Below are 12,519 nucleotides of genomic sequence, written 5' to 3' on the forward strand. Positions count from 1 at the left end.
TTTGAGATGATAAGAAGTTAATCTTATTGGTCTTAAGTGATACAAGGGTGTATAAGGGTGATTAACAAGTATTAGAAGTTAAACGAATCAAGGATGTGGTAACTCGTATTTTCAGGTAAACCTAGAGGTTCTTAATACACTCAAGGTCATGTATTAAGGTGTTTGAATCATATAATATCTGTATCTTAAGTCTTGAAATCAAATGAGTTATGAAACAAAAGTCGACAAACGTTGTCGCAACTTAGGTTCATAATTTTATTTAAACATTAGGTTAAATGTTTCTACGCTTTTCTCCTAATTTACAAGGAATTACGGGGTGATCTACCCACCAAATTAAATATCTACGAGTCTAGTTTCCAACGCATTAAACCATTTGTCAATACCATCTCGGAGTATATAGATATTCATATTTTTGCAAGCCTGCGCAGATTGGTAGATGACAGGTAGGTGCATCACCTACTTGCCAAAATGATAGGACAAAATTAAAAGACCTAAGTCGGCCAAGAGAGGACTTTTAAGGGGTTATGAACTAAGTTATTTCATCCATATTTCAGACCCTCAAAACCAAACCTAACCCCTGCAACTCCTCCCCAAAAATCCCACACAAACCCTAATCGATTTTCCCTCTCTTTCAAGTTCTATTTGTAGGTAAAACCTAGAGTTTGAAGAACCAAGGGAAGGGCTGAGTTATCCAACAAGTAAGGTAAGTTACTGCCATCTTTAATACATTTTTCTCTGCTGTGAATTCATGGTAATTCGTTCTATACATGTAAGAACTCAAGGGACGGTGATCGGAAGCCGTGAGTTCGAGTTATTGACTTGTAGCGGACTGTTTTGTGGACTGTTTTGTGTTTCTCTTGGGCTGCGTCTTTTACTACTATTTTGTAGAGTTTTGGAGGTGGAAGTGTGTGGAGGAACACCATATATATGTAGGGTTGTGGTCTGATAGTGATTCGTAATTTTTTTCGAGTCGTTTGACACGACTACGGTTGTCGTCGTATGTATGATGTAATTAGGTTGTGCGTGGACTGTTTTGGGAGGCTCAATATATTTATTATTGATGTTGTTTGGTCTGTTTGGTGATTGTTTGGAATGGTGTGAAGTCATATATATAGGGGAGGTGTTGTCCATTTCAACGTAAAATAGGTTGTGGTCGATACATAATAGTTATGACGCTTAAATGATAACGATAGTATCGTTTCTCTTATTGTAGACTAAGGAGTTGTGACAATTGCATAGCTTGTGATTGGGGCAGTATATACAAGGTATGTGAGGCTATCCCTTTTCTTCTTTTGCACGACTCCGATTGTACATAATGTAATGAACGAGCTTCCAAAGATACTCTACTCTTAGAAGCTAGCAGTACTTACATTGCTTTCCCTCTTATGGAACGATTGATGTTAATGTTGCTTCTCTTATTCTTATGTTATCAATGTTGTTGGTACTTCCTGATTCTTATAAGGTTCATAGTGAAGAGTTAGTCCTAATAACGTGTACAGAGGATACCGACCTTACGTCACTCCGAAAGGTTTAGAATGTGATTCCATGAGTCGAGCATGCATTATATATATGTATCTATTTTACTCTACCGAGCCACGCTATAGTTGGCCGGGTACGGCACCTATTGTGCAACCACTGATCAGTTGGGTTTTACCGAGCTCCACGTGGCCGGGTACGATTCTACCGAGCCTTATGACGGTCGGGTACGTTTTTACCGAGCCTATTATAGCTGGGTACGATATGATGATGATGATGCCCACAGAGGCGTATGTTTTAAAAGTTTATGTATACATACATATATATCATGCATTTCATGTCAGTAGCCCTCAGAGGTACTCAGATATTCCAGGTTGTATATTCTCTATCCCTGCTTACATTACTGTTCGTATTTATGGTTCCCTGTCTTACATACTCAGTACTATATTTGTACTGGCGTCTTTTTGTTTGTGGACACTACATGTCGTGCTGCATGCCCTAATAGACAGGCAGGTGCAGCTCCCTCACCACAGTAGGTTGTCCAGTTTAGCAGTGATTGGTGAGATTCCTTCTCCAGACTTGCCGTGGTCTTGGTATGCATTTCTGTTATAGACATTATGGGTATGTCGGGGCCCTGTTCTGGCTATGTTGCAGCACTTATGTTCATTTAGAGGCTCATAGACAAGTGTCGACTCATGTATAGTTTGGTATGTCTTGTCGGCTGGTTTTTGTTGTATAGTCTTTCATGGTAGCGTGGTAGCTCATACCTTATATGTAGTTTCTTGATTGTCTGGTCATCCCCTGCTATGTATGTTCATGCCGTCATATTTTATTGCTGGTTTTCCATGATCCAGGTCTACCATTTATATTGATCTCGTCAACCCTAAAAGATAATAAAAAAGTTAGATAAAATGTACGTTGGTGCTCGGCAAGTATGGTCGGGTGCTAGTCTTGGCCCTCCAGTTTGGGTCGTGACATCTTTTTATCATTTTAAGAATTAAGCGTACAAGAATTTGTACTCTTTATACAAGATTAACAAAATTAAAAGTTTTACATGGATGTTTTAACGAAATAATAGTATATGTATTGATTTTATATGGTACCACGATTTATTATTATAATACTGTAATAGTAGTAGTTTAAGATGAGGACAAGACTATATTTTTGAGGTTATAAGTATTTATGATATTTATAACAAGTGATATGTAAAGTTGTAAAGGTGAGAGGGTAAACGGGTTGAAGAAAATGAGGTTGGTCGAAATTGATCATTTTGGGATAAAATACGGTCCGAGCTAAAATATTTGGTATTTATGGACTAGTACCATACAAGGTACCATATGGCCATGACAGTAAGGTGTATAAAGTATATTAAATATAAGTGAACTACTAAGTAATTTGAGATAATTCTTAATTATACGGAATAATTGGTAATTATCTAAAATATTTTGGATAAGAACACCACATAGCAGATTTTGCCTTAGCAAAATTTGTGACTCATGCATTTTTTATTAAAATATGTGACATTTAAGCTTGTAGGTGTCAACCACTCAATTTGAGCTTTAGACAAATGGCTTCTATATTTCGCTAGATAATTTCTTTTCAAAATGTTGGCAGATAGTCATTCACCCATTTAAAAAACGTTTTGAATTGGATCACTTGTTTGGGAAAAAAATCCTGAATAGGATCTATTAACAGGAGAAGAATCACTTGTATTCATTAGGACATCTTTAAACCCACATTCCCTAACAAATTACACACCACTATCATGTAGATATCCATATGAACATCATTCAGAAAAATTTATATGTGCGATTAAAAGGTACTTTAGCATGGGAGACAGTGGAATCAATTTATAGCACATACATCACCATTGCTAAATATTGTCAAGAAAATCGATTCAGGCATGTTAAGGCTACCCCTTATTTATTTTTGGCATGATGTATACGATATCAACAAAATGAACAAATGCACAACTTTCATAAATGACTTTATTCATACAAGTATTAGAGATGCTTATGTTCTTGAATTCCCATATGTCTTATTACTCTATCGTCTGTTCATGGGTCTCAGAAAATACGTAAGTTGATAAAGTTTGTTTCATGATCTTAATAAGAGGTAATGGTCTTATGACGTACCGAGAGATATTATTAACGTATTTCATGCATTAATACATGCACATCGACCCATGACCAGATGGCGTTATATATGCATATACATATATATATATGGGATATGGGAAAGGTTATGGCGTTATATATGCACCACCTGATCAGCTGGTATACGTTGATGATTTGTCCACGGTGGCCGAGATGATATGATTGGATGCCCTCAGAGGCGTGATGATGTTATGGTATATATATATATATATATATATATATATATATATATATATATATATGTATGTATATGTATGTATGTATATGGGATATAGGAAAGGTTATGGCGTTATATATATATATATGTGTGTGTGTGTGTGTGTGTGTGTGTGTATATATATGGGAAAGGTTATGGCGTTATATACGCACCACCACCTGATCAGCTGGTATACGATGATGATTTTGCCTACAGTGGCCGAGATGATATGATGGGAAGCCCTCAAAGGCTTGATAATGTTATGAACGCATGTACCTATGCACGATATGACATTTATACACATATGCATAATACTATAAGTATTCAATGATATACAGAGTTATCTAGACTTACAGGTTGAGTCATGTACTCCATGTTACTTTTATGTCCTTTATATATCGATTTACATGCCTTACATACTCGGTACGTTGTTTGTACAAACGTCCTTTTTGTTGTGGACGTTGCATTCATGCTTGCAGGTATAATTAATCAATTTGATGAACCCTCAGTGTAGACGAGGTTAGCATTCAGCGAAGGATCGGTAAGACTCCACCTCATTCGAAGTGCAGTCAAATCTATGAGCCATCGCGTCAGCGTTTTACTTCAGACTTATGGTTATGTCGGTACCATATCCCATTTAATGTCAAATAATCTTAGAGGCTTTGTAAACAGAGGTTCAGTTTGTACAGTATGTCAGAGGTCTTGACTTCCCATACGTATTCATGTCTTAAGAATAATAGTTTATTAATATATTGTTTCCCACTTACAGTTATGCACTACGAGTTTTTGCCATGTTGGCCCAAGATGGTCACAGAAAGAATGGTCACAGAAAGAATGGTCATAGAAAGAATGAGTTACAGAATGGTTCACTCAGGCCAGTACGGCACCGGGTGCCAGCCACGCTTCCCTAGGTTCGAGGGGAAATCTGAGCGAAGGTTGCTCCTGTTTGAAGAACGGTTACTTCCTGGATTACCTGCAAAACTTAAAACACGATGCATGCAAGTATATTGATTATTGCAAGAATTTAAACATGATGCAAATTCTCTTTGGACCATGAAGGTTGTCTTTGGATAGTGAAGATGACGTCCTTAGACCATGATGTCCCGGGTCATAAATCATGAGATAAGAGATTCGTAGGCAATGAAAATGGTGCATCTGAACAATGACGCCTTTGAACAAGTTAGCTATACTTCATCCCATGAAGTGCAGAGACATGATACCAAAGGTAATAACAAGGCAACGCTTAGACTCGTGCAGAGTTTGAAGATAATGCAAATTGAAAATGGAACAGTGTTTATACAGAGGGAGACAATGCTTAGTCTCACGAGAAGGCAGTGTTTTGCCTTATGAAAATACGGAGGCAGGGCTTAGCCTCATGCGAGATTTAAGACATGGCTTAGGCTCATGCAAAGAGAATGCAATGCTTAGCCTTATTCAAATATGGAGGCAGGGCTTAGTTTCATACAAGAAAGGGAGACAATGCTTAGTCTCATGCAAATATGGAGGCTGGGCTTAGCCTCACTCAAGAGTTGAGACATGGCTTAGTCTCATGCAAAGAGAAGGTAATGCTTAGCCTTATGCAAATATGGAGGCAAGGCTTAGCATCATGAAAAGAGAACGCAATGCTTAGCCTTATGCAAATATGGAGGCAGGGCTTAGCCTCATGCAAGATTTGAGACAAGGCTTAGTCTCATGCAAAGAGAATGCAATGCTTAGCCTTATAAAAATATGGAGGCAGGGCTTAGCCTCATGCAAGATTTGAGACAGGCTTAGTCTCATGCAAAGAGAAGGCAATGCTTAGCCTTATACAAATGTGGAGGCAAGGCTTAGCCTCATGCAAGATTTGAGACAGAGCTTAGTCTTATACAAAGAGAAGGCAATACTTAGCCTTATGCAAATATGTAGGCAGAGCTTAGCCTCATGTAAGATTTGAGACAGGGCTTAGTCTCATGCAAAGAGAAGACAATGCTTAGCCTTATGCAAAGAGAAGGCAATGCTTAGCCTTATGCAAATATGGAGGCAGGGCTTGGCCTCATGCAAGATTTGAGACAGGGCTTAGTCTCATGAAAAGAGAAGGCAATGCTTAGCCTTATACAAATGTGGAGGTAGGGCTTAGCCTCATGCAATATTTAAGACTGGGCTTAGTCTCATGCAAAGAGAAGTCAATGCTTAGCCTTATGCAAATGTGGAAGCAGGGCTTAGTCTCATGCAAGATTTGAGAGAGGACTTAGTCTCATTCAAAGAGAAGGCAATGTTTAGCCTTATACAAATATGGAGGCAGGGCTTAGCCTCATGCAAGATTTGAGACAGGGCTTAGTCTCATGCAAAGAGAAAGTAATGTTTGGCCTTATGCAAATATGGAGGCAGGGCTTAGTCTCATACAATATTTGAGAAAGGGCTTAGTCTCATGTAAAGAGAAGGCAATGCTTAGTCTTATGCAATGAACAAGTAGAAAATTAGAGTAGAATATTTCTTAGCTGGAGATATATTTGCGTCTGGTGGCCTGATTGTTATGAGGATAGTGATTTTGATATGTGTATACTTGCGAATACTGCTGTTATGTTCAATGTTCCTGCATCCAAAGAAAAATCGAGAGTTTTGTAGGGGGAGGTTGGTTCGTGCGCTTGTCTACTTGTTTTGTTTTTCTTTGCTCTAGAGATCACATTCAAGTTACCCTGGGTAACATCTGGTATATAGAAAACATAGTGGTATATAATATTAGATAAACTAATGACTGTAACACTTTTAGAGACATTGCCGCTTCCTTGCACTAAAATTTTGAGGGCCCTCCTCAAAATTCTACCCTAGTTTGGTAAGTGATCCTTCAGCCGTTCTACGTGCAACAAAGTTTATTGGATCTCATTTGGAATTTTGAGAATCCTTCTCAAAATTCTGCCCCAGTTACTAAACCAACTTTTGATTGTCTTGCATATGATTGCGTCGGCTGGACAAGCTCTGGATATTTGAGGGTCCTCCTCAAAATTATGCCCCAGTTTATAGTTTTGAGAGAAACAAAGATTTTATTAAGATATGACCGAACACACAAGGCGACCTACGTATCCCCTCTTAAACGGACATCTGGTGAAGCGTAGTTCAGTTACATCAGATGAATGAATGTAAACAATCTTAAACGTAGTATTTCTTGACTATATCTGAATTAGTAGGTTTTGGCCAAACTTCTCCATCCATTTCTGCAAGTATGATTGCTCCTCCTCTTAGCACCCGGTGAACCACGTAAGGACCTTTCCAGTTGGGTGAGAATTTTCCTTTGGCTTCATCTTAATGCAGGAAGATCCGCTTCAGCATCAGCTACCCCGGTGCGAATCGTCTTGGTTTGACCCTTTTGTTGAAAGTTATAGACATTATATTCTAATAAAGCTGACTGTGACATACTACAATCATTCTTTTTTTGTCTATGAGGGATAGTTGCTCATAGCGGCTCCTTACCAATTCTGCATCAATGAGTTTGACTTGTTGTATTATCCTTAAAGAAGGAATTTCTACCTCAGTTGGAATGACAAATTCGGTACCATAAACCAGTAAATAGGGAGTTGCCCTAATTGATATGTAGACCGTAGTGTGGTACCCCAATAGGGCAAAGGGTAACTTCTCGTGCCATTGTTTGTGATTTTCTACCATCTTCCTCAGTATCTTCTTGATGTTCTTGTTGGCAGCTTCCACAGCTCCGTTCATTTGAGGCCTATTTGTTGTAGAGTTTTTGTGCTTGATTTTGAATTTTTCACACATGGCTTTCATCAGATCACTGTTGAGATTGGCGGTATTATTAGTGATAATGGACTCGGGAACCCCGAATCGGCAAACAATACGATCCCTGACAAAATCTGTGACGACTTTCTTGGTTACAGCTTGTAAGATGCAAACTCTACCCATTTTTTGAAATAGTCGATAGCCACTAAAATGAATTGGTGCCCATTAGAAGCGGCGAGCTCGATCAGACCGATGACATCTATTCCCCAGGTAGAAAAAGGCCAAGGTGCACTTGTTGCATTGAGCTCATTTGGTGGTACCTTTATCATGTCTGCATGTACCTGGCATTGGTGGCATTTCTAGACGTACCTGATGCAATCTGTTTCCATAGTCATCCAAAAATTTCCAGCTCTGAGTATCTTTTTGGCTAGAACAAAACCGTTCATATGTTGTCCACAAGTTCCGACATGTATCTCCTCAAGCAATCTGGAAGCCTCATTTGCGTCAACACACCTAACAACCCCAGAATAGGAGTTCTTCTATACAGGTTCCCTCCTCTTTGGAAGAAGTGATTGGATAGCCTCTGAGTGTGCGTTTCTGAGTATAGTTTGCTTGTTCCAGGTATTCTCCTTTTGCCAAGTATTCTTTGATGTCGTGGAACAAAGGTTTCCATCCATTCTTCTTCAACATGAGCACAGTAAGCCGGATGGTTATGGATTTTCACCGAGATAGAATCGATAAAATTCTTGTCTGGATGTTGTATCATTGATGACAAGGTGGTCAGTGCGTCTGCAAATTTGTTTTGAATTCTGGGGACATGTTTGAATTCTATCTTTGTGAACCTCTTCATCAATTCCTGCACATGATACACGTATGGTAGTATTTTGGTGTTTTTCATAGTCCATTCTCCTTGAACCTGATGTACCAGAAGATCCGAATCACCGATTACCAGCAACTCTTGTATATTTATATCGATGGCCAAATTGAGCCCCATGATGCAAGCCTCATATTCTACCATATTTTTGGTGCACGGAAACCTAAGCTTTGTGGATATTGGGTAATGTTGACCTATTTCTGATACTAAAACTGCTCTAATGCCTGCTCTTTTGAAGTTTGCAGCCCCATCAAAGAACATTCTCCAACCGTCGTAGGCTTCAGCAATGTCCTCTCCTACAAATGATACTTCTTTATCAGGAAAGTACGTTTGTAATGGTTTGTATTCTCCTCCCACAGGATTTTCATCAAGATGGCCTGTCAATGCTTATCCTTTGTTCTGAGTTATATAAATGATGTCGAACTCACTTAACAATATCTTCCCAATCGGTATGGGCTTATGACAGATGTACTTTAGAGGGTCCATCCTGTATATGAGTTATGTGGTATAGGCACAGATGTAATGCCTCAATTTTTGAGTTGTCCATGTCAAAGCACAGCAAGTGCGTTCCAGCAGAGAATACCATGCTTCATAAGTTGTGAACTTCTTACTCAAGTAGTATATGGCTTGCTCCTTTCTTCCCATCTCGTCATGCTATCCCAAAACACATTCAAAAGCCCCATCTAATACGGACAAATAGAGTAGCGAAGGTCTCCCAGGTTCTGGCGGGACCAGGACTGGCGGCATAGACAGGTATTCCTTGATTTTGTCAAAAGCCTACTGACAATCCTCGTCCAACTGGTTTCAACATCCTTCCTCAAAATTTTGAAGATAGGTTCACATATTACTGTGGACTATGCTATGAAGTGGCTAATGTAGTTGAGGCGTCCTAGGAAGCTCATCACATCCTTTTTGCTCTTTGGTGGTTGTAACTCTTGGATAGCCTTAACTTTGGATGGGTCCAACTCGATTCCTCGGCGGCTGACGATGAATCCCAACAGCTTTCCTACAGGAACCCCGAATGCACATTTTGTGGGGTTCAGTTTTAGATTGTACCTCCTTAGCCTATCAAAGAACTTTCTCAAATCTGTTATGTGATCTGCGGCCCTCTTGGATTTGATGATGACGTCGTCAGCATACACCTTCATTTCCTTGTGTATCATATCATGGAAGATGGTCGTCATGGCTCTCATGTAGGTAGCCCTAGTATTCTTCAGACCAAATGGCATTATTTTGTAGCAGTACACTCCCTACGATGTAATGAAGGCTGTTTTCTCTACGTCTTCTTTATCAATCCAAATCTGATGATAACCCGCGAAGCAATCTACAAAATATTGGAGTTCATTCTTGGCGCAATTGTCGATCAGAATGTGTATATTTGGTAGTGGGAAACCATCTTTAGGACTTGCTCTATTTAAATCCCGATAGTCAAAATACACCCTTACTTTCCCATCTTTCTTCGGAACTGGTACGATGTTGGCTAGCTAGGTTGGGTACTCAACTACCCTGAGGAATTTGGCTTTGATTTGCTTAGTGACTTCTTCTTTGATCTTTAGGCTCATGTCTGGTTTAAAATTTCTGAGTTTCTTCTTCACTGGCATACACATTGGGTTGGTAGGCAACTTATGAGCCACTATGGATGTGCTCAGACTGGTCATGTCATCATATGACCATGCAAAAATATCCTCATATTCTTTCAGAAAACGAGTGTATTATTCCTTCTCTGATGGTGATAAGTGAATGCTTATGCGAGTCTCTTTGATGCTTTCAGAATCTCCCAAATTGATTGCTTCGATTTCGTCCAGATTGGACTTAGGTTTGTTCTCAAAATTCTCAACTTCTCTGACAACTTCCTCAGGTATTTCATCCTCTTCTTCTGAGTCACTATCCTTATGTTGCGTTGTCTCATTACATGTCACAGTCATTGGTTCATCATAAAAACTAATAATAATGTTGTAGAAGAAAAATGTGAAAAATAATAACGAATACTAAATAACAATGCATTAATAAAATTTGAAAATATCCAAAATTGGTACGGCTCGATGTCTCAAGCAATTATTTCGAAACAAAATTTGTCTGTAAAATAAAATTACTAAAAATATCTTAAATACCTAGCATGGTCATTAAATAAATCAGGCTAATTGCCAAGCTACCAAGGAACCCGGCGGGCCCGGGATGGTATGACAGTCCAATTCTTGAGGACAGCTCCCTTCTCCACAGTCTGAATGGTGAGGCCTTCTTCCTCATCCTCCTCAACTATCATATTGCAATCCATATTCTTATCTTCTAGGAACAAATTTCTCAACCCAGCCAAAGCTTCTTCCTCTCCAGATCCCCATATTATATCGGCCTGGTGAAAAGTCTGACTCAGATATGGCACTAGCTACTCGAGAGGGTAATAAGGACCATGCCATGGTGGCGACCAATCATTATATTCTTTCCAGATGTACGGATATCTCAGCCCAAAAGTTGTGCCGTGACACTTTAACTGTATCAGTTTGGTAATGCCCTAGAGTTTCTTTCCAAGCCCTTTGTCAGGTTCATACCCAGACCATGCCAGTATGCTTTCTATTTTGTTACTCTACCACTCGTCCTTCTCAATTACGTTTACATTCTCAATGCAGTGATAAGTCTCTCCAGCCAACCTTTTTCTATTCTCGACAACCGGAACAATTTGACTAGTGTAAATAGGTTTACTTTTATCTCCGTGAATGATTACCTCTTGATGGTTCCATTTGAAATTCACGGCCTGGTGTAGCGTGGAAGCCACAGCCCCAACGGAATGTATCCAAAGTCATCCCAATAGAAGATTGTATGTAGAAGATATGTTTAATACTTGGAACTCAACATTGAACCAAGTCGGGCCCATCTGCAGACAAAGGTTAATCTCCCCAATGGTGGTCCTCTAAGACCCATCAAATGCCTTTACGTTCATACTCCCCGCTCGTATCTCATGGAAATCTTTTCCCAACCTTTTCAGAGTAGTTAATGGACAAATGTTGAGGCTCGAACCTTCATCTATTAAGACTTAGGCAATGAATTTGTCCTCAAACTGTATTGTGATATGCAGTGCCCTGTTGTGACTTAATCCTTCAGGCGGCAGTTCATCTTCGTGGAAGGTGATCTTGTGACTCTCCAGTACTTTCCCTACCATGTTGGTCATCTCTCCACTGGTGATGTTGCTGGGTACATAAGCTTTGTTCAACACCTTCATATGAGCACTCATGTGAGCCTCTGAATTTTGCAATAGCAATAGGATGGATATCTGGGCAGGAGTCTTGTTTAAATGATCGGTGACAGAGTATTCTCTAGCTTGTACTTTTCTCCAAAGATCGTCTGGTCCAGTTTCAATGATAGGTTGTTTGGTAGCAGCCTCCTTATAGTTCTGGTTATTCCCTGTGTGGCACCAGATTCTTCCATATTTGTTTTTTCCTTTCTCCAAGCTTCGGCAACGTAATCCCAAGGTATGGCATTGGACATGAAAGGAGGTGTGGTTGATATTGTCACTATGAAAGTTGTGGCCACTTCTACCTCAAATGGAACAGCTAAATTAGAATCGGTGTGGTTACCTTAACCTCAACCGGAGGCTATACCTACACTACAATAGGATTGAGCGTGATTGCGGGCTTCTTATGATCATCACCCTCTTTCATAAGTCCAATTGATCCCTCGGGATCCCACTCCTCATTAGTTTCTATCACATTGATCCCTTCGCCCCTAAGATTTGAAAGAGGATTGTTGCAGACATTGGGTGTAGCTTCTTTTGCCTATATGACCTTATTATCAATCAATGTCTGGATCTTATCTTTTAATGTTTGGCATTCGTCAATAGTGTACCCTTTCATACCAGAATGATATGCACAGGTTTTATTCGGGTTGACCCATTAAGATGAATTCTCCATTTCCACAGCAGGAATAGGGGTCACATAACTAGCAGCCTTTAACCTTTTGTACAGCTGGTCGATGGGTTCAGCAATGGCATTGTACTATCTAGGTGGTTTGCAATCAAAATTAGGTCGGGGTTTCTGGTAATTTGGATGAGTTGGAGGTGATTGAAAGTAGGATGGTTGGGAATTATATGTATGGTAAGCAGCAGCTGGTTGGGAATA

At 39.6% G+C, this 12,519-nt stretch overlaps 1 protein-coding gene across 1 annotated transcript; it reads right to left on the reverse strand.

Moving 5' to 3' along the window:
* Window positions 1-7,978: 7,978 nt before the first annotated feature.
* LOC138879677 (uncharacterized) lies at window positions 7,979-11,208 on the reverse strand. The gene is made up of 2 exons (XM_070159299.1): window positions 11,130-11,208; window positions 7,979-8,787 (listed from the first exon to the last, which is right to left on the reverse strand). The coding sequence occupies exons 1-2, from the start codon at window positions 11,206-11,208 to the stop codon at window positions 7,979-7,981; spliced, it is 888 nt and encodes a 295-aa protein (XP_070015400.1).
* Between the last annotated feature and the right edge of the window lie 1,311 nt (window positions 11,209-12,519).

Source organism: Nicotiana sylvestris, chromosome 10 (genome assembly GCF_000393655.2).
Source record: "Nicotiana sylvestris chromosome 10, ASM39365v2, whole genome shotgun sequence".
In the NCBI taxonomy this organism is placed as follows: Eukaryota; Viridiplantae; Streptophyta; class Magnoliopsida; order Solanales; family Solanaceae; genus Nicotiana; species Nicotiana sylvestris.

What these genes read in the sequence shown, in the direction of transcription:
- LOC138879677 (XM_070159299.1), bottom strand. Translation starts at nt 11,208, where the DNA reads ATGACTTTGGATACATTCCGTTGGGGCTGTGGCTTCCACGCTACACCA. An exon ending in TCAAATGGAACCATCAAGAG is followed by an intron (nt 8,788 to 11,129) that starts GTAATCATTCAC and finishes AAGCATTGACAG; the next exon opens with GCCATCTTGATGAAAATCCT.